This window comes from Myotis myotis, unplaced genomic scaffold, assembly GCF_014108235.1.
Source record: "Myotis myotis isolate mMyoMyo1 unplaced genomic scaffold, mMyoMyo1.p scaffold_m19_p_1, whole genome shotgun sequence".
NCBI lineage: Eukaryota > Metazoa > Chordata > Mammalia > Chiroptera > Vespertilionidae > Myotis > Myotis myotis.
In genome coordinates this window covers 136,606,639-136,629,334 of record NW_023416313.1, presented here as the reverse complement: position 1 = coordinate 136,629,334, position 22,696 = coordinate 136,606,639, and the positions used below count along the sequence as shown (strand labels likewise).

General features: G+C 42.1%; 1 protein-coding gene, 1 non-coding gene and 1 pseudogene across 3 annotated transcripts in view; 1 reads left to right on the top strand and 2 right to left on the bottom strand.

The window, feature by feature from the left end:
• Positions 1–12,574, top strand: part of LOC118677933 (protein only RNase P catalytic subunit) — a 168,808-nt gene extending 156,234 nt beyond the window's left edge. For both annotated transcript variants that reach the window (XM_036353134.1, XM_036353135.1), the window contains 3 exons: positions 4,693–4,841; positions 10,225–10,420; positions 12,274–12,574. In XM_036353134.1, coding sequence (XP_036209027.1) covers positions 4,693–4,841; positions 10,225–10,420; positions 12,274–12,405 — 477 coding nt within the window. In that variant the 3' untranslated portion in view covers positions 12,406–12,574. The remainder of the gene's footprint in view (positions 1–4,692; positions 4,842–10,224; positions 10,421–12,273) is intronic.
• LOC118678080 lies at positions 2,446–3,349 on the bottom strand (annotated as a pseudogene).
• Positions 12,575–21,253: 8,679 nt separating the features above from the next.
• LOC118661281 lies at positions 21,254–21,360 on the bottom strand. Its single transcript, XR_004969254.1, has one exon. It is a non-coding gene; the product is annotated as a U6 spliceosomal RNA (small nuclear RNA).
• Positions 21,361–22,696: the final 1,336 nt, after the last annotated feature.

Genomic DNA, 22,696 nt, shown 5'->3' with positions numbered 1-22,696 from the left:
GTGGTTGCTTGGGATAGGGAAGTGGGAGGTGCAGAATGACAGCTAAAAGGTACAAGCTCTCCTTTTGAGGTGATTAAATGTTCTAAAATTGGCTGGTGGTGAACACACTTATCTGTGAATATACTAAAAATAATTGAACTATATACTTTAAATGAGTGAATTTTATTATATACTAGAGGCCCAGTGCACAAAATTTGTGTATCAGTAGGGTCCCTAGCGGCTGCCAGCTGCTGGCTCCTGGCCGGGACCCCCCTTCCCCCAACTGCCTGCAGCCACCACCGGCTGGGGCCTCCCTTCGCACCTGCCTTGGTCTGGCACCACCCACTCACCTGCTCCACCATCCGCCATGGTCCTGCTCTCATTGGGGCCGACAGCGCCTCCGCTGCCAGCGCTGCATCGCGAACACCCGCCATGTTCTGCACCGTCCCCTGGTGGTCAACACAGGTCTAACTAACTCCCGGTTGGTTGAACTCCTTCCCATGGGTACAATTTGCATATTAGCCTTTTATTATATAGGAAAGATGAATTGTATCTTGATAAAGCTGTTTTCAAATAGAAATTGAAGACAGTTTGTGTTCATATTTTCTCTCTCCAACCCATACCCCTTGAAACCTAGGATTCTAGTGAATTAATTTTGAATTAATACTTATTACCTAGAATTAAGTGATTATTACTTGCCAGTAGCTATTTTCTTTGTTATACCTCTTAGTTTATATTATGAAGAATGGCCTTGGCCATGTGGCTCAGTTGGTTGCAGCATCATCTCACACACCAAAAGATTACATGTTCGATTCCCAATCTTGGGGCACATACCTAGGTTGCTGGCTCAATCTGGTTGGGGCATGTATGAGAGGCAACTTATCTCTCTTTTTCTTTCTCTCTTTCTCTCCCTAAAAAATCAATAAAAACATATCCTCAGGTGAGGATTTAAAAATATATATCTATATATAATTTTGTTTTCTGTCACTATGAGAGTATATTTAATGCCCTAACATAAATATAGTAATATATACACTTGATATATATATATACATATATATATACAGGAATGGACAAATGTAGGTTTACACTAATTTGTATGGAAAATAATACAATAATTAATAAATAATAGTACACGAGTAAATCCTGTGCTTCATGTACTCACAACTGTAAATGTACTTTTGCCCCCACCCTGTACACGTTAATACTCTTTGGGTAGTGAGATACAAGTGTTCTCTTTCGTCTTCCTTCTAGTCTATATTTTTCAAGTTTTCAAATTGAGCTACTTTTATGCTGGATAAAAATAGATATGTACATATTCTTCAGTTAATCAGAAAATGTTTAGTAAACTTTCCATATATGTGGAGTCAGCATATATATTTTCCTAGGCTTGGTTGTTGGGTAAGAAAATTATTACGTACTTTGTCACTAAAGGCAGGGACCATGTCTTTTAAAATTGTGTAGGCTATGATACCTACCATGTGCCTTATACATAGAGAGGCCAAGAAAATAACTGTTGAATGAACACAGAAGCCATTATTCCTAGCTTGGAAGAAAATAATTATATTTTATTGGTTGTAAAGCTTTGGGTTTAGAGTCCTCACACTGGTCTTGGTACACTTCTCTGCTTGTTTATTAACTCACATTCAATGGGCAAGTTGTATCTATTCTGTCTCTTAAATCTAGAATTAGTAATTTACTATCAGTGATTCTAGAATTAATAATAGTAAAACCAATTATGTTTCCTAAAATAATAAGAAAAGTAGAATGGACAAAAAACACACAATATAAATCAAAGCACTAAACAGTAATTTAAAAATTCAGCCCTTGCTAATTCACTATTTGATTGTCAGACAGTCTAAATGTATATTAGACATAACAGGTACTAAAGCAATATTTGGCAACAAATGAAAGAAATGTTATTGATTAAAGAATTTTAAGTAATATCTTGAAAATCTACATGGGAAGAAATTATGAGTAAATGGAAGCTAGACTAAAATCAGTGCCTTTTCTAACCAAGACCCAATAAATTAAGGATTTCTTCAATGACTTTGAATTTGTGATTTTCGAAGGCCCAGCAACTCTTATAAATTAAAGAACTTTTATATTTCTAACACACTATTATATAACATAAATTATAATTTTTCAGTAGCTTTTATTTTATTTAATATAGTAACTTAGTTTAATAGGTTTTACATGAAAGTAATTTTCAGCCCTGACTGGTTTGGCTCGTGGATAGAGCGTCGGCCTGCAGACTGAAGGGTCCCAGGTTCGATTCCAGTCAAGGGCATGTACTTTGGTTGTGGGCACATACCCAATAGGGGGTGTGCAGGAGGCAGCTGATGGATGTTTCTCTCTCATTGATGTTTCTAACTCTCTATCCCTCTCCCTTCCTCTCTGTAAAAAATCAATAAAATATATATATATATATATATATATATATATATATATATATATATATATATATTTTGAATGTCCATTCACCTTTATTAGAGGAAACCCTGCACTGCAACTGCTTTCAATAATGTAAGCTCTGTCCCACTCAGTGCCTGCTGGGCTCAGACGATCATTTCCAGCTGCTGGGCATACTCGATGACCTGTTTGGCCAGCTCCGTGGAGGGGATGGTGGTATCTTCTGGTTTCTGGGGCTGGCTGGCAAAGCTGTAGTAGTTGTTGAGGCCCAGGACCCACCCTCGCTTTTTGGCATAGTCTGTCATCTTTTTGGGTGTGTTGAAGAAGAGGATCCGAGTGGCCTCAGTAAAGAGGATTTTCTCGTAGGCCTTCTCGATGCATCCAGCAATCTCATCTCTGATAGTGCCAAGCAGGATGTCGATGAAGAAGGTATAACTCTCGGCAGGGATGTTGCCTTTGGCCAGGAACACCTTGTTGTAGCTGCCCTCCATTAGGTACTGCTCAAGGGACACAGGATGCTTAATGTATACGTTGGTCTAGATGTCCTTGACAGGCAGCCGCTCCAACTCCGTGTGGAACTCAACCACCCGGTTTTGTAATCGAAGTAGTAACATTTGAGCTGGGCCATGTAGCGCTCGAAGGAGGGGATATCCTTGCATAGGATACTCCACTGGGCGCCAATCTCCAGTTTATCACGGGCCATAATGAGCTGCTGTTTGGTCAGTTTGGTCCCTGTGGTTGGCAGGAAGTTGAGCTCCAGCAGAACCAGCTTGAGACGGCCCAGCTCTTCCCCACACTTGCTGAGGTTGGGGCTTTTACGGTTCCACTCGCCCTTGAGCTGCTCGTACATGCCGGCCGCAGCCTGCAAGACCGCGCTCGAGGCCGCCGAAGGCCCCGTGGTAGAGGAGCCCACCCCGGCGTTCAACGCTGCAGCTGCCATCTTCCGTGATGCGGCAAACCGCCGCGCCTAAAATATATTTTTTTAAAAAAGAAAGTAATTTTCAGACTTTTCCTTATGAAGGACTGACTATAGGCAAGCTCACCAAAGTACTAGATTTACTAAAAATCCAAGTCTAGACTTTTAAGAGGAGTTCATATGCACACAAGACATGTGGGGAATGAAAAGAATGGGGGTAAATTCATTGACTGGAAAGTGGGCTAGAAGATGGAAGATGACATTTACATTCCTTTGGGAGAAAGAAAATTCCAATGAAAGGTAGCAGTCTCAGCAGAAGCATGACATGGAAAGGTTGGCGGAGTCAAAGACCAACAAGTGGTTAACATATAAATGCGAGAAGTCCATCAGAAGGCTGATGGACTTTGATATTCAGCAAGGGCTGAGAATCAGCATAATATTACCTCCTACTGGCTAAATGACTGAAGGCAATCCCCTAACCCATTGGTCAGCAAACTGTGGCTCACGAGCCACATGCGGCTCTTTGGCCCCTTGAGTGTGGCTTTCTGCGCATCGGCCACGAAGTTTCAATTGCACTGTACATGTGCGCTCGCACGTGATATTTTGTGGAAGAGTCACACTCAAGGGGCCAAAGAGCCGCTGTGGCTCACGAGCTGCAGTTTGCTGACCACTGCCCTAACCTGATAATCCTTTATTGTTTACCAAACCTTACCATTGAAATGACTGTTTGCTTTGCTAAAGGGCAAATGTGTATTCTAGTCTAATAAATAAAAAGCTATGGGTCCCGAGATTCAGGGAGTCACTCCACTAGAGAGTAAGAGCTCTGCCTGGCTTCCCCCATGCCTTCTAAATTTATATTTCTTGTCTAGTATATCTGTGCGCAGCCCCTTCTCCAGATCTTGAATCCTCACTGCAAAAGGTTGCGGCACTATCTAGTCTAGCTACTTACAAACTTTTAAAGTAAGAAGAACCCTTTATTTGAATGAAAACTTAGGTAGAATGCTATTATATAAATTTGCAAAAGCTGAGCTGTTTTGGTTGATACAGGGTTTGGAGTATATAGGAACAAAACCCCATCTTCCTTAGCCTCCCTGTCTCTATCCCAGTGGACTCTAGGGAACACAGTTTTTAAAAAATCTAGTTTATGCTTATTTAAAAAAAACAACAACAGCCTGGCTCCAATGGAAACTGATCATTGGACAGGTGTTAGACATTAATTTGTAGAAAAGAAGCATTTTCCTCAGATTTAAAAAGATGGACATTGTTTTTCTTATCCCTTACAAAAAAGTGTTTCACTATTGAGATCATCAGTTGGAAGAATCACTCCACTTACTTGAGATTCTTCTTCCCTTGACCCTCTTGGGGTCTGGTTTTGTGTTTTTTAGCTCTTGAATGTGGTCTCTCAACTAGCCAAGCAAAATCTTCGAGTGTTGGTCCTGGGCCGGAAGCATATGACAGTACAGCGTGCCCGGTGGAGAAAGGATGAGATGGAAAAGGTGCAAAAGCAAGCCAGCTGTTTCTTTGCTGACAACATGTAAGTATTGAAGGTAATAATTGAATTACACCAGGCTCCTGTCATCTGTTTGTTAATTATCTATTTTTGCCATTTTTTTTAAGTGTATACGTATGTATACTCAGTCTCATTAAAAAAAAAAAAAAAGATTTGAGGCAGCTTACAAAAATAGTTTCTACAGCAGAGTAAATTTAACTAGATTAGATTAAGGAATCAGGATGAAGGAAGAATGGAAGAAAGATATAGTCAGAAGTGACATTATTACACAGAATGCTATAAGGTCCTAAATAGATCATTTAACAAATACTGTACAAACATGAGCACTTTCTGTGTTCTTGGAGAAGAGAACAAGACTAACAAGTCTCTGATGTTGTATGACTTATAGTAAACAGGTAAACAAGTTATATAATTCCAGGCTCAATGCTATGAAGACTAAAGCAGAATAAGTAGATAGCAAGGAATTAGTTAAGGGTAGGTCAGCAGGGAGTGGCTGCAATAGTCAGGAAAGGCCTTTGGGAGGGGGCAAGTCTGAAGGAAATCAGTGAGTCATTTGAGAAAAGGGAAGGGGTGGTGGGAAGAACATACCAGGTAGAGGGAACATCAAGTGTTCAAAAAGCAGGAATGAGTTTGGCATGAGGAAGGCAAGCAGGCCAGTATAGATGGGCTGTAGCAGCAAGAGAGAAAGTGGTAAGTTCTGAGGTCAGAGAGAAGGCAGAGACCACATTACAAAGGAACTCATGGGCTCTGATAAACAAGCAAAGGGCCTGGATATTATTCTAAATATCAAAGGAATGTTATTATGGGCTACAGCTTCTTAGGAAGCCAAAGGAGTATGGAAAACATGGTCAACAACAATATGAACAGTATCCATAAAGTGAGGAGAATGAAGCTAATCAGAAGGAGACAGATCCTCAGCAGCATAAATGAACTTTAACATGCATTTAATTTTTCATACTATATGCTGACAAAGTCTGTTTCCAACTTTGCATGGATAATGTGTGTGCCGCAGCCCAAGTCTAGGTTTCATTAGGTTGAATGTGATAACTTCAAGATATGTCAGTATTCCTCAAACCATTTATTCTGTTCTTATTTTTATAACTTTTATTAGAAATATTTTTTAAATGTGCTGCCTGATCTTTTTTCTTTTTTTAAATATCTTTATTATTGAGAGTATTACAGATGTCCCTGCCTCCTCTTAAATTTCCCCCCATTGCCCTCCTCCACTCAATCCCATGCCGCCTCAGGCCTTCACCACACTATTGTCTATGTTCATGGGTAATGCATATAAGTTCTTTAGTTACTCTCTTCCCACCCCCCCTTCCCTCTGATTCTCAATCTGTTTCACGTTTCCATGCCCATGATTCTATGTTATTCACCAATTTATTTTGTTCATTAGATTATTTGTTCATTTATTTTGGTTTTTAGATTCAATTGTTGATAGATACGTATTTATTGCCATTTTATTGTTCATATTGTATGTCTTTTTTCTTCTTTTTCTTAAGGAAGACACTTTAACATTTCTTGTAATACTGGTTTGGTGATGATGAACTCCTTTAGCTTTTTCTTTTCTGGGAAGCTCTTTATCTGACCTTCAATTCTAAATGATAGCTTTGCTGGGTAGAGTAATCTTAATTGTAGGTCCTTGCTTTTCATCACTTAATGAGGGGTCCTTAAACTACAGCCTGCCGAAAACATTTATCCGGCCCACCGGGTGTTTTTGCCGTCGCTGTGTGCATAGGAATTTGTTCATAGTTTTTTTTTTTAAACTATAGCCCGGCCCTCCAACGGTCTGAGGGACAGTGAACTGGCCTCCTGTTTAAAAAGTTTGAGGACCCCTGACTTAAATATTTCATGCCACTTCCTTCTGACCTGCAGTTTCTGTTGAGAAATCACCTGATAGTCGTATGAGCACACCCTTATAGGTAACTGACTGCCTTTTTTTTTTTTTTTTTTTTTTTTTTGCTGCTCTTAAGATTCTCTCTGTCTTTAACCTTTGCCATTTTAATTATGTGTCTTGGTGTAGACCTCTTTGGGTTCATCTTGTTTGGGACTCTGTATTTCCTGGACTTGTATGTCTATTTCTTTCACCAGGTAGGGGAAGTTTTCTGTCATTATTTCTTCCAATAGGTTTTCAATATCTTGCTATCTCTCTTCACCTTCCAACACCCCCATAATGTGAATATTGGTGTGCTTGAAGTTGTCCCAGAGGCTCCTTACACTATCTTCATATTTTTGGATTCTTTTTGCTCTTCTGATTAGGTGTTTTTTTTTGCTTCCTCATATTTCCAAATCGCTGATTTGATTCTTTGTGTCTCTACTGTTGATTCTCTGTAAATTAGTCTTCATTTCAGCTAGTGTAGCCTTCATTTCTGACTGGTCCTTTGATGTTCTAAGATCCTTGAAATTCTCACCAAGTTCCTTGACAGTCTCACTAATATCCTTGAAGCTCTCATTAAGTTCCTTGAGCCTCCTTATGACCATTGTTTTGAACTCTGTATCTAGTAGTTTGCTTGCTTCCATTTCATTTAGTTCTTTTTCTGGAGATTTCTTCTGTTCTTTCATCTGTGACATGTTTCTTTGTCTCTGCATTTTGGCTGTTTCCCTGTGTTTGTTTCTATGTATTAGGTAGAGCTACTGTGTCTTCTGGAATTGGTAGAGTGGCTTTGTGTAGTAGGTGTCCTTTAGGGCCCAGCTGCTCAGTTTCCCCACTCACAGGGTGTGCCCCTGTGTGGTCTGTGGGCACAGTCTTGTTGTAGTTGAGCCTTGATTGCAGTTGCCATCACCAGGAGGAATTGACCTCCAGGCCCATTGGCTGTGAAGATCAGCTGTGACTACAGTGTAAAAGCTGCTGTTTAGGAGACATCCCTGTGGAGTAGGACTTGCTTTAGTGGGGCTTTGGTGCTCACTGAGTCTGCCCTTGAGTGTGTCGCTTGTGGATTTGGTACGAGTTATAATCTGATATGGTCTGAAGCTGTCCACCGGATGCACTGGCTCTGGTGCCTCCTGAGAAGTGCAGAGTCAGCCACTACCTGTTCCCTGCCGGGGGCCACCTGGTATGAGCTACAGAGTGATCGATCTACAGGTGACTGCTACTTGTGTTGGGCTAGGAGGTGCCCAGGAGAGGCCAATCTGTGAACCTTGGCAACCTGCTGCTAGTGGGAGAGTCCAGTTGAGCAATTAAGAGTCCCAAGCAGCATTTCCTTCCCCTTACTTCTCAGCTGTGTTCTAGATAGTGTTGCCTATCAGCTAAGATCATTCCTAAGTATCACTGAGATTATGTTGGTTACGAATGCAGAGGACCTCTGAGGAAAGTACAGTCCTATCTAATAATAGGCAAACATGGTAATTAACCGTACCTCCGACATGCTTCCCATTGGCTAATCAGGGTGATATGCAAATTAACTGCCAACCAAGATGGCGGCCAGCAGCCAGGCAGCTGAGGCGAACAGGAGGCTTGCTTGCTCCAGTGAAGGAGGAAGCCAAGGTTCCCCATCTGCTACTGCCGGCCTCTGAGCTTGCAGTCTAAGAAACAATGTTGCAATTATAGAAGCTAAACAAACCCCATGCTTTCAGCCAGCCGGCTGAGCTGGAGTTGCAACAGTGTTTCAATTATAGAACCCAAACAAACCAAATACCTGCTTTCAGCAGCCAAGGTCTCAGAGCTGGAGCGGAGCCTCAGAGCTAAAGCTGGCTCTCAGTTCCAGTGACAGCCATAGAAGATAAATAAATCCCAGAATTAAAAAAAAGAAAAAAAGGAGAGGTTGGGAGCTTCAGTCACCCGCCAGCCTGAAAACGGCCCTCAGCCCCTCACCCAAACTGGCCAGGCACCCAAGTGGGACCCCCACCCTGATCCAGGACACCCTTCAGGGCAAACCAGCCGGCCCCCACCCATGCACTAGGCCTCTATCCTATATAGTAAAAGGGTAATGTGCCTCCCAGCACTGGGATCAGCAGAGCCGCGAGGCCTCCCAGCACCAGGATCAGCGGAGCAGCAAGGGCTCACTGCCCCTGTGTCAAGCGGAGCCACGAGGCCTCCAGCACCAGGATCAGAGGAGCAGCGAGGCCTCCTGGCCCCTGGAGCAGCGTGACAGGGGGCAGCGCCCAAACCCCCTGATCGCCCTGCGGCTCTGTGTGTAACAGTGGGCGGGGCCAAAACCTCCCTATCCGCCCTGCTCTGTTCCTGACAAGGGAAGGTGCCCCAACCCCCTGATCGGCCCTGCTCTGTGCCTGATAGGGGGGAGCTCCCCAACCCCCTGATCGGCCCTGCTCTGCGTGTGACAGGGTGCGGCGCCCCAACCCCCCATGGGCCCTGCTCTGTGTGTGACGGTGTGGAGCCACAACCTCCCCATGGGCCCTGCTCTGTGTGTGACGGGGTGGAGCCACAACCTCCCCATCGGTCCTGCCCTGAGTGTGACAGGGGGAGTGCCCCAATCCCCTGATCCGCCCTGCTCTGTGTGTGACAGGGGGTGCTGCCCCAACTTCCCTATCGGCCCTACTCTGTGCATGACAGGGGGGAGCTCCCCAACCCCCTGATCGGCCTTGCTCTGTGTGTGACGGGGGAGCTCCCCAACCCCCTGATCGGCCCTGCTCTTTGCGTGATAGGGGGCAGCGCCCCAACCGCCTGATCAGCCGGCTCTGTATGTGATGGGGGTGGGGCCGCAACCTCCCCATCAACCCTGCCTTGAGTGTGACAGGGGGCGGCGCCCCAACCCCCCAATCAACCCTACCCTGAGCGTGACTGGGGGTGGCATTGCAACCTCCCAATCTGCCCTGCTCTAAGCCCGACCAGGGGCTGCACCTAGGGATTGGGCCTGCCCTCTGCCACCCGGGAGCAGGCCTAAGCCAGCAGGTCATTATCTCCCGAGGGGTCCCAGACTGTGAGAGGGCACAAATGGGGCTGAGGGATACCGCCCCCCCCCCCCCCGCCAGTGCACAAATTTTTGTGCACCAGGCCTCTAGTAAGAAATAAAAACCAAACAGCATGGATGGAACTGGAGAGCATTATGCTAAGAAAAATAAGCCAGTCAGAGAAAGATAAATATCACATGATCTCACTCATATGTGGGATATAATGATCAACAAAATTCGATGAACAAGAATAGATCCAGAGACAAATGGCAGGGGAGGGGGGGTGGTTAGAGAGCAACCAAAGGACTTGTATGCATGCATATTAGCGTAACCAATGGACACAGACACTGGGGCTGTGGGGACTTGCCTGGGGTGGGAATGGCTGGCGGGGGCGGGGGGTCAATTGGGGAAAAAGGAGACTTATGTAAAACTTTAGATAATAAAAATAATAATAATTTTTTAAAAAGAAAAAAGAAATAAAAAACATGGTGAAGAATGCTATCCTGTGCCTCCTCAGTGGTGTGCTTGATTGTGTCTCCTCTTTTGTCTGACTCAGCTCAGAGGATGATCCGTTCCTTCTGTATGCCACACTGCACTCAGGGAATCACTGCAAGTTTATCACAAAAGATCTGCTGCGGGACCATAAGGCCTGTCTACCTGATGCCAAGACCCAGCGCCTGTTCTTTAAGTGGCAGCAGGGACATCAGCTGGCAATTATTAATAGGTTTCCAGGATCAAAAATAACTTTTCAGGTATGTCATCTGTTCTTTACATAATGTCAACAGAGTCAAGTACATAGTAAGAATGTGACATAAGCAAAGAATGTTGCAATCCTAAGTGCTTTATTTTTCTCAGTTTAGTTTGATATTTGGAATTAGCCAGTTCCTGGAAACAGAAAGTCTGCTAGAGCAAAAGTTCTTATAGGCCAACCCCACATTAATTGACATATTGAAAACACCTGGGATATCATCAATTAGGCTCTAATTATGTTATCAAATACAAATATTCATACATGGTTTTTATTTTCTTATTTATTTGTAATAACTCAAAGTTGTTTATCCCTATGGTTCTTCATACTTCTACTTTTGCTAAGTAACTCCATTTTCCTGGTTAATCCACTCCTACAGGTTGGTTTCAATTGAATTCTCTTTTGATTCTAGTTTAGATGCCTGTAAACACAAGAATGTCTCTTGTGTGAAAACAAAGGGAGAAAATCCAAAGGCGAGTTATTACAGAAAAATACAATAGCCAGTGGTAAATGTGCTTTAATGGTCAAAAAATATACTAAACAAATTTATAGGAAGTAGAGTATCAAGTGATACCACAGAGATGCAATCAGCATAATCAAGACTGTAGGAAATAATAGAACAGCTGACCTAATTTCCTCAACAACAAAAAATTACCAAAATAATGGAGATGGGAAGGGAAGCTGTAGATTAAAAGAGAGCTGAGAGGCAATTCAGCCAGTCACAATGTAATAGCCTTATTTCAATCCTTGATCAAACAAACTGTAAAACATAGGTATACACATAATAATTGGAAATCTAAACAGAAATTTGATATTGTTAAGGAATTATTAATTCTTAAGTGTAAAAATGGCTTTAATCTTATATTTACAAAATAAGTCCTTATCTTGAATTACAGAAGAAATTATATATCTGCAGTTTGCTTCAAAATAATCTTGGGTGAGGATAGAGGCAGAGGAAAGGAAGTGGGTGGAGTATGGATGAAATAAAATTAGCCTTGGGTTGATAATGGTTGAAGTTGGGTGATGGGTACATGGGAGTTCGTGATACTATTTCTCTATTTTTGTATATTTGACTTTTTCTCTGTCACATATAAAACTGGTAAAGGCAACAAAGGGAATACTGTATTGTGTGTGTGTGTGTGTGTGTGTGTGTGTGTGTGTGTGTGTGTGTGTATAGAGCAGTGATGGCGAACCTTTGAGCTCCGCGTGTCAGCATTTTGAAAAACCCAAACTTAACTCTGGTGCCGTGTCACATATAGAAATTTTTTGATATTTGCAACCATAGTAAAACAAAGATTTATATTTTTGATATTTATTTTATATATTTAAATGCCCTTTAACAAAGAAAAATCAACCAAAAAAATGAGTTCACATGTCACCTCTGTCACCTCGTATCATAGGTTCGCCATCACTGGTGTAGAGGGTCCTTAACCTTAAAAATGAAGCACCCCAAAAAAGAAACTCCTAATACCTGGGTTCATTTTTACAGAGCTAGCTGCTCTTTGAAAATCCATTGTTAAGACAAGGAATATGTCCCTGAAGCAAAGTTAGAAGTAGTCAGAGAAGAAAGGGAAATAGCCCAGCCAGCGAGGCTCAGTGGTTGAGAATCAGACCTATGAACCAGGAGGTCATGGTTCGATTCCTGATCAGGGCACATGCCCACGCTGGGGTCTCGATCCCCAGTGTGGGGCATGCAGGAGGCAGCCAATCAATAATTCTCATCATTGATGTTTCTATCTCCCTCTTCCTTCCTCTGTTAAATCAATAAAAAAATATATTTTTTTAAAAGGAAAGGGAAATAGCTAGGTATCCCTTTAGTGTTGTTCTTAATGTTTGGTTCCCTTTTTAATTCAACAGCATATTCCCAGCTATGACACGGTGGTGCAAACAACTGGAGACTCGTGGCACATACCGTATGATGAAGACCTGGTGGAAAGATATTCCTATGAAGTGCCAACCAAATGGCTTTGCCTTCACCGAAAGACATAATGACTTTTGTCCCCATGCTAAATTTGTATTGGGTGCCCTCCTGGTTGGCATCAGAGCTCTTAAGTTGATGCTTGTTTAGACCATTGCTTCTCTCCTGCTCTGTTTGTTCCAGTTGGTTTGTATGTCAACAAATTGATTTTTTAATTAAATAAATTATATCTTTTCACAATCCATTGCTTTTTTAAAATATATTTTTATTGATTTTAGAGAAAGAGGAAGAGAAACATCGATGAGAGAGAAACGTAGACCAGCTGCCTCCCTCATGTCCCCCACTGGAGGTTGAGCCTGAAACCCCCAACCGAAATTGAACCAGCAACCTCTGGGATGCTCAACTGACTGAGTCACACTGGCCATATATTCATATATTCATTCATTCATTCATTCATGCATTCATTCATTCATTCTTAACTAGAGTTAGGGAACTTAGTGAGGAGTGAAGCCTATGTTTGTCTTACTGGGCCATCTGTTTCCCTTGCTTAGGAAGCAGGTGCTTCTGGTATTTCGCTGCTCCTGACCTCACCTCCACCAATAGCAGAACATGCCTTTTCCAAATCTGTTCAAACTTCTGTGAACACTGTTAATTCCATCACTTGCTTTGAGGGCTTCTCTTCATTTAATTAAGTTTGACTTAGTTTAACTAAGTGATTACGTTTAGTAGTTGCCTCTCTGTTTTATCCCTTTGCTAGCCAGTTGATACCACACTGGGCCTTGATTTTAGCTGGAAATAATCATGTCTGCAGCACTTTATTTTAGTTTTTTCCTTATTCCTACATACCATATGATTTAATATTTAAGAACAGGCAAAACCAATCTATGGTAAAAATCAGAATAGTAGGCCCTGGCTGGTGTGACTCCGTTGACGGTCGTCCCATGCAGGAAGAGATCACTGGTTCCATTCCTGGTCAGGGCAGATTTCCCCAGTAGGGGATGTGGGTAGGAGGCAGCCAATGGATGTTTCTCTCTCTCTCTCTCTCAAAACAAAAAATCAATAAAAACATTTTTGAAAAATCAGAATAGTAGTTGCCTGAGGAAAGGGGCACAAGAAAACTTTCTAGGGGTGATGGGAAGTTCTCGGTGATGCTGTCACAGGAATATATATATATATATATGAATATATGAATATATATGTCAAAATTCATTACAGTAAACACTTAAAATTGATGCATTTACAACAATGTGCCTCAGAAAAATATGTTAGCATAAGAAAATAACTATTACATGAAAAAATGACCTTGTTTACATAAAACAATATACATGGATATAAGTAGGATGTATATTATGGACAGAAAGACAATCAATCAGGAAAAACAGAGGAGGGGATGTTTCATTTCCTTAACTATTTACTGGATTCAGCACTGCTGCACACCTAGACTAAAGAACTCTCCATGAAAGTATTTGATAAATAAGAGCATTGAAAGATTCTGAGAACAGAAAGCTCTCATAAATCCAATGTTTATTTTCTAAATTTCATAAACTACATACTTAGAAAACTGTGCTTTCAGTGAGCTAAACCTTTTTTAAGGAACTATCCTAATCTTAAGAAAAATTAAAAAAAAAAAAAAAAAGGCAGCTCTCGCTGGTTTGGATATCAGCCTGCAGATTGGAGTTCAGGCTTCAATTCTGATCAAGGGCGAGTGCCCAGGTTGAGTGCTCCATCCCCAGTGTGGGGCATGCAGGAAGCACCCAACCAATGATTCTCTCTCATAATTGATATTTTTTAAAGCATTTGTTAAATAAGCTTGTCTGAAAGCCTAATCAAATGTCTCACAAGGAACACAGAGATGGGAGAGGATACAAAAAGAAGCTAGAACTTTAGAGCAGGAGTGAACCTTGAAGAACATTAAGCTCATTTTATAAAGGAAGAACAGACCCAGAAAGATGGAAAGTCTTCCTTGGGTCCCACAGCTAGTTCGTGAAGCTATTTCAACCATAACCCACCTCCTTTGATTCCTAGCTAACTATTCTTCCTTCTTTGCACTGATTTAGGCTAGAGTGGTTCATAAAAACAGACTGAATGGTAGAGCATCCAGTATTTATATTAGAAACTTTGTTAGCCACTTAAGAGTAAGGGAGAATGAGAGGAAGGCAACCGGAAGTACCTCTTTAAGGCCCCTCATTTCCAGAATGGCTGGCAGTGTAGACAATTGTGATAGAGAAATTGCATTATTTTTTAACTCTTTAATAACATTGAGAAATAAAACCCTTGCCCTAACCGGTGTGGCTCAGTGGATAGAGCGTCGGCCTGTGGACTGAAGGGTCCTGGGTTCGATTCTGATCAAGGACATGTACCTTGGTTGCGGGCACATCCCCATTGGGGGGCGTGCAGGATGCAGCTGATCAATGTTTCTCTCTCATCAATGTTTCTAACTCTCTATCCCTCTCCCTTCCTCTCTGTAAAGAATCAATAAAATATATTTAAAAAGAAAAAGAAAACCCTAATTTCTGCTTGAGGTAAATTAAGGTGCATCTGTTCTTTGTCCAGCGGTGGAGGAACCATCCTAGGACCACAAACTAAATCTAACACAGGAACCTGGGGAGTGCAGGGGTTCTCTGAACAAAGGTGACTGGCAACAAACACATAAGCTGCCTTTATGTATTCTGGTCACCTGAGTCAAACAGGCTACCTGTCACGCAAGGTCCAAGACACAATGCAAAGATTAAGTTTTTTTAAAATGCGGTCCTGGGAATTGAAAGTGTCTTTAAAGTCAGCCATAAACAAAGGTTTTGAAAAGGCACTGTGCTTCGCTCTGGCATGCTTCTGAATTTATACTGTTCTTTCCTCCTGCTGTTCTCAGACCCAAAAAAGAGGAAATCTCAAAGGAGAAGACTGAGTTTATTCTCTTAGGGGACCTTCAGGACTACCTTACCTCAGCTGCCTTGTTCTTCACTTGAAATTAACTTTTCGAGTTTGCACTGAAGTATAATTAGTGCTTCCTTGGTCCTCTAGCAGGTTTCTAAAGGGTGTCCCAAAATTCACGCAAAAGTAATTTTGATAGAAAACACAGGTTTATAATAAAATTGTAAATTTTTTTATGAATTCATAAAGTATACAGTATAGGGTTATGAATGGAATAGCATATCGGGTAAATGGCCTCCACGGCTTTGCTGGCACATACACACTCTTTTGTTGAAATTTTCCATGACCATTTTGTATAAATGTGGCTGAATTTTGATGAGGCTCATTTTCATCTTGATGGCTTGGTTAATCGACAAAATTGTCACATTTGGGGTTCAGAAAATCCACGAGTGATTGTTGAGAAACAAATGCATCCACAACATGTCACTGTTTGGTGCAGATTTGGAGCTGGAGACATCATCGGACCATTCTTCTTCAAAAACGCGGCTGTTCAGGCAATAACAAAAGAGTGCATATGTGCCAGCAAAGCCGTGGAGGCCATTTACCTGATATGCTATTCCATGCATAACCCTGTACTGTATACTTTATGAATCAATAAAAAATTTACAATTTTTAATTATAAACCTGTGTTTTCTATCAAAATTACTTCTTGCGTGAATTTTGGGACACCCTTTAACTATTTTTCAAAACTGTCCTAAGGTACTATGAAATGTATCATATGTGTTCACATTAGGTTTCTCTTTCCTTGATAGTTTCATTCTAAAGCAGGTGTGGAAAGGCTGGGTGTGTTGTGTAGGCACCTTAATTCTGGTCCATCATGGTGAGTCTTATCTTCATTTGCTAAAAATCAAAACTATTGGGGTAATTGAGGGCAAAGCAAAATAGGGTCCAGGTCTGGTGTTTTGCCCATCCTTCAGCAATTTGGAATTCACAGAGTGAAACACTTCTAAGGGAAACCCTTGGTGGAATGACTGGGTGTATAGGAACATGGACCACTGTGATGAGATGGTGGTATTTAGATCTGGGTATTCTTTCCAGAATGGCACTTACACAGATAGAGTTCTCAGCAATAGGGACCAGGCAGCTGCTGGAGCCTCCTGTGGCCCAGGGGGAGAGCAGGGTTGCCAGATAATATATAGTACTCCCAGTTAAATTTGAATTTCAGATAAATAACCATTTTTTAGTATAGATAGGTCCCAAGTATTGCAAGGATATGTACTAAAAATATGAATTGTCTCTCTGAAATTCACATTTAACTGGGCATCCTGTATCTTTTTATTTGCCAATTCTAGCAACCCTAGGTGGGAATTATATGGAAGGGGAATGGAAATGGAGCATCTATATAGCCCAGCAGTTCTGCAGGAGGCAGGAGGGGAGCAAGGATAAGAAAAGAAGGGAGGAGGAAGAAAGGAGAGAAGACGAGCTTTTTCCTGCCTTGTCCTAGTCAATGATAAGCCGTCTGCTTGCTTCTATGCTATGTAAACAAAGAACGTTCCACTAAGAGATCTACTTAGAGGAAACCATAGAAAACAGTGGGGTGAAAGAAAATATGAGACAGGGACACCAAAGAGTAAGTGTAGGAAGTCTTGAGAAAGGATCTTTAATTTTCTCGTACCATGTCTATTTTACGGTGTTTCGGGATTCCCTTGAAGCCCTCTCTCCCCAAGTTTGTTCTTTGTTGACAATATTTGATCTGACAGATGCTTCCAGAGACTCAACATACACAACTGGCTTTCAACTAGGAATTGAAATAAACAGGAAGATAATTATCTAGTCACTGATGGCAGCTAAAAATAATTTTGCTACTAGAGTATTCTCAGAAGTGCACTATTATCAAGTAGATTATGTTATTAAGATAACCATGATAATTCGTTATGAATAGCAGTGTCCTATGAAGGTTTTTTGGTAGCTTCTGACAAGAAATTTGATGTACAGAGTTCATTTCAACCACATTAAAATGACTACCCCAGTCAGCTCTTTGATGTTTGTTAAAGTCCAGCCCAAGAAGCAAATATTTGAGAAATCACTGGTAGGGGGCTTTAATTTCTAATCCTAATATATAAAAAGCCAGGCGCTGTCATGACTGAACAGCACGCTGCATGGGGCAATAGGCCAGCAGGGGGATTAGTGAGGGACAGCCAAATGACTGAACAGCAGCCTGCATGGGCGACCAGGCCGGCAGAGGGGGCAGTTGGGAGCCACCAGGCAGGGGGGGGGGGGGGGGGGGGAGTAGTTGGGAGTAGGGGCAACCAGACTGGCAGAGGGGGGCAGTTGTGGGCTACCAAGCTGGCAAGGGAGGCAGTTAGGGGCGATCAGGCCAGCAAGCAGAGGCAATTAGGGGTGATCAGCCAGGCAGGGGGGGGCAGTTAGGGGCAATCAGGCAGGCAGGCAGGTGAGCAGTCAGGTGCCAGCAGCCCCGGATTGGAGAGGATGCAGGCTGGGCTGAGGGGACCCCCCCCCCCCCCCGCACGAGTTTCGTGCACTGGGCCTCTAGTATAATAGAAACGTAAGTTCATTTTAAAGAGACCAGGTGAGATTGCTCTATCACTCTCAGCTGAACTAGAACAGTACCAGGTATCAAGTTTAGTTCACATCTACATACTTAAAGTCCATTCTCAAAACAGATTCCTTGTGCTTTGTCTGACGGCATCAGAACAGAGAATGTCAGTTTCCTAAGAGATGCCAATAGAATTCTGTGGCAATTCTGCTGTTCTGTGGCTCTCTGGGCAGAGTGTGCCCTAGGAGAATAGAATGGAGCCTCTACCCCCACGAAACAGGTTCCTTTGGAAATGGTTACAGCAGGTCTTCTGAAGGTAAGCCCCTTGTTCACACTTGTTGCTTAAGATATACTGTATTACTAATTCTTTAAAAATGAACCATTCCTTTAATTTTCTTCTGCTTTTCAGTGACCCTGTCCTAGAATCCAAAGCTGCATTTTTTTTTTGTATCCTCTGCTCCAAAATTGAGCAGTCTATTGCTGTTAAATTTCTATGCATTTGTATGCCTGTTATATATGTCATATATATTTTAAAGGATTATCACAGTAAACTCTTGTAACATTTAAAAAAATATTTTTATTGATTTCAGAGAGGGAGAGGGAGAGAGAGAATCAGGGATTGGCTGCCTCTTGTACACACCACACTGGGGATGGAGCCCGAAACCTGGGCCTGTGCCCCGATGAGAAATCAAACAGTGACCTTCTGGTTCATAGGTCAACACTCAACCACTGAGCCATGCCAGCTGGGCTGTAACTTTTTTTGTTTAACCTGACAAAATGAAAACTTCCCCTTGTTCTTAAAAGTCTACCACTTTTTCCTTGTGTGCTCTCATCATAATAATATAAATTCATAAAGAGGGGCAAAATATTATTCACATACTCAAACTACTCAAGGTTTCCTTGTGTTCAGAAGGAAATTTGTGTTCCAGAAAGCTGTCACTCAGATAATAGCTATTGGCTCAAATTAAGGGTCATGTCCTTTGGCACTTAGTCCTGTTTTGGCAGAAGTGGTCAAATCCTTGAAAAATGGATCTTTTTCAAGTTAGGCCCTCTGAGTTGCAGAACTCCTAAAGAAATAAACTCTGGTCATACCCAGTTTTTGAAGAGAGTCTCAGGAAGAATTGTCACTACACAGATAAAGAGCTTTTTATTTTTTAAAGCAAATCACATGCCTCCTCGTATTTGTTGACATACCAAGGGAAGTTTATGTGAGGAAATCAGTATTGAACAGTTTGTGCTTTATAAATGTCAATAGATTTTTTTTCCCTTCCACTCCCACTACCATTATCCCCAGAGATTTCAACACCATCTACATTCCAGTCTCACTGTTACTTAACCTCTTAAACTGATGATTTGGGGGCTTCTGTGAGATGGCCAGCCTGGGCCTTTTAAATTACTTAAAAGTGCTCCAGTTTCAGGAGTTCAAACTTCCAAGGTCTTCATTTTGACCACAGCTTCCTTACCTACTCCACTCTTTTATTCCAACCACCAGTTCCTTGGCGGGCTCTTAGGACTATCCCTTCCTCACCTGAAGCCCTCTATTGTCCATCCCCATCTGGCTTCACTGGCCTTCCCCACCTCACCCCGCTCTTAAAGCATTCATCTCAGGGATATTGCAAATTATTTCATTCTTTTTACCTCTGTGGTGTCCATCTGAGCAATTCTAAACCTATTTTTGGAAAGCCCCAGACCATTCCACTTCCTTCACTCCTATACACTGTACTATTGCTAAGTCATGACTTTTGAAAAGTCATGAAATTATATGCTTGGAACTTCACTCCCTTGTGAAGGCCCCCCCCCCCTTTGTTGATTTCTCATTAATTTCCTGAAGGAATTCTCCCAGCCTTTGTCATTTTGACTTGAAAAGTAACTCATCTCATGCAGCCTCCATTTCCTTTTCTATTAAGTGGGGGAGATGGGCTACAGCAGTACTTGTCAAATTTTAATGGGCATCAAATCACCTGGGTTGTTTAAAATACTGATTCTGGTTCAGGTCTGGTGTGCAGGCTGATACCAATGCTATGTAGACCATATTTTGAACAGTATTTGAGTAGCCTCAAATAAGCTCCAAGGCTATTTTAAAATTTAATAATAATAATAATGATAGCCCTGACCTGTTTGGCTCAGTGGATAGAGTGTCGGCCTGCAGACTGAGAGGTCCCAGGTTCGATTCCAGTCAAGGGCATGTACCTTGGTTGCGGGCACATCCCCAGTAGCAGGTGTGCAGGAGGCAGCTGATCGATGTTTCTCTCTCATCGATGTTTCTAATTCTCTATCCCACTCCTTTCCTCTCTGTAAAAAAAATCAATAAAATATATATAAAAAAATAATAATGATAATACATTCATGATTCTAAGTCCTGAGTCATAACCTGGTCATTCTCACTTTTAACAGATGACTTAACCAGCAACTAAAAGCGATGTGTGATGAGCCTCTCCAGCAATTTTTGCCCTTTCCAATAACTTTCCTGTCCTGGCCCTTTTCTAGATTACTTTTCTACCTCCTCCATACTACCACTTTTTGCTGACTTGGGACCTGGCTCTCTCCGTTAATCCCTTTCTACTGGCTCTCTTCCATCTAACTACAAATATCTTTAGGCTTCCAGCCTGAAGAAATCATGCTTCTCTAGGGATCGTTTAGTAGCCAAACTTCTCAAAGGAAGAAGCCATCTCTACCTCTGGTTTCTTTCCAATTCCACATTTGTAGCTGAGCATTTCTATTTGAGTAGACTATGGACTCACAAGCTCAGCCATTTTGAAAACAACTCATCTTCACCCCAACAAAAGCACCTCCTGCCTTAATTTATTATTCCTGCTCCTTCTCCCCTACTTGCATACCTACTTGCAAAATGTCTGTGGTAGCCTAGTTGTTCGACTCTTGACTACTTCCAAAGGAAATAATCATGTTTTTAAAGCTTTGTTCATGAAGATATTCACAATAGTGTTGTTAATAATAATAAAATTGGAAATAACTAAATGTTCAAAACAAAGGAATGCGGAAGTAAATATAATTTTAAGTGTCACAGTGATTAAAATGATATTTTGTGTATTGGCATAGATTAAATGAAAAGGGATATACAAAATGGTATGTCTAGTATGATCCCATTTTTCTAATTAGGAAGGAAAGAAGGAGGTACTTGGAAAAAAGTATCTGAAAGAAGTACCATTTTGTTGATTCCAAATGTTAATAGGTGTTTTAGGGTGTTGGAATTATAGATGATTTTTACTTTTATCTTCTGCACATTCTGGAATTGTTAGAGTATGTGGGTAATAGAATGTTAGACTAGAACTCTTCCTGCCTCAGTTTCCACTGCAGCACAGATACAATGGATACCAAGATTCCCAGGTGAGTGTGAGGCAGACACCACATATGCAGAATTTACAAAAAGAATAAAGGAAAATCTGCCTATAAGTCCTGGCCCCTCAGTCAGGCCAAAGGTAGAAAAATGTCAGAGGAAAGGAAAGGATAAAGTTGTTTCTTTTTTTTTTCCCTTTTTTTATATGGAACACTTAACGAATTTGCGTGTCATCCTTGCACAGGGGCCATGCTAATCTCCTCTGTATCATTCCAATTTTAGTATATGTGCTGCCAAAGAGAGCACTAAAGTTGTTTCTTTAGAGAGAGCCATTGTCAGCCTCCAAGTTCCTTGGTCCCTCTAACCCCAGGACTCCAGGAAAGATGCCTCAGTAGGAGGTCTTGGGCCCCTCCTGCAGCATGGGGTGTTGGGGGGGGGGGGGGGGAGGCAGGTGCCTGAGAAAGCTGAAGCTTCTGTGGACGGGGCCTGACTGCCTGCAAATCTAGATGATAAGGGGCCTTGGAATGGGAACCAGAGAGGGCTGCTGCCTTGGAATTGGTCTGCCAGATGGGGTCAGACAGGTGAGGAGAGAGCTTCCTTAGAGTTGTCTTGGGCTGGAGGGGAGCTTTTTGATGCCCAGGGGTTGAGGAAGGACCTACAAGTGGCTACCTACATATAAAGATAGAGAGCCACAGGAAGAGCTTGAAAAAGTGGCCAAGAGGGGAAATAACAGCTTTAGTCTGCCAGGCTTGCCAGAGACACCAGCTTTAAACATCTGCCAGGCCTAGAAGCGTTGAACCACCGCTACCTATCCTAGCTGTCCACTGCCCATCCTCCACGCTGGCTGGGGTGGAGGTGGGGATGAGCTACAAGTGATGAGAGGGGAAAAGCTAACCATGCCCCCACCCCTTTTCCACCGGAGGCTTTAGTCTGAAACCAGCCTAAACTGGCAGAGTAGAAATGATGCAATGCTTTTTGGAATTTTTATTGTTATAGAAGAGACTATCCTAATTTCTGAATGGAAACTGCATTTGTTACTTAAAGTGACATAGCACTGTGTGTTACCTAAAAGAAACAGAGAAGTAATGGGACCTTCCAGAGTTTTCATCTAGAAGCAAGAAAGACTAAAGGAAGACTGGGAGAACAAATAATCAAATTGTGCTTTTTATCACAATCTCCATCATCTTGTTACCGGAACCCAGATGCCCCCTGGTGCTACTTCTATCATTTCTTGCCCCAACAAAGATAACCCTATCTAGTCTTCTAACAATATAGATTCATTTTTCCTGTCTTTGTACTTTATATACTAGTAAATGAAATCATCTAAGATGTGCTCTTTTGTGGCTGGCTTCTTTCATTCAATTTTATATGAGTTTCATTCATATTGTGGCATGTAATTGTATTTCATTTGGCTTTATTATTATACTAGAGGCCAGGTGCACAGATGTGTACACCCGTGGGGTCCCTTGGCCTGGCCTGCACCCTCTAGCAATCCAGGACCCTTCGGGGGGTGTTGTACTGCCGGTTTTGGCCCAGTCCCACAGGCAAGGCCAAGGGACCCCACTGGTGCACAAATCCATGCACCGGACCTCTAGTATGCATATAAAATCTTTGGTTAAGGAGGCTGGCAGGACCCTGACCC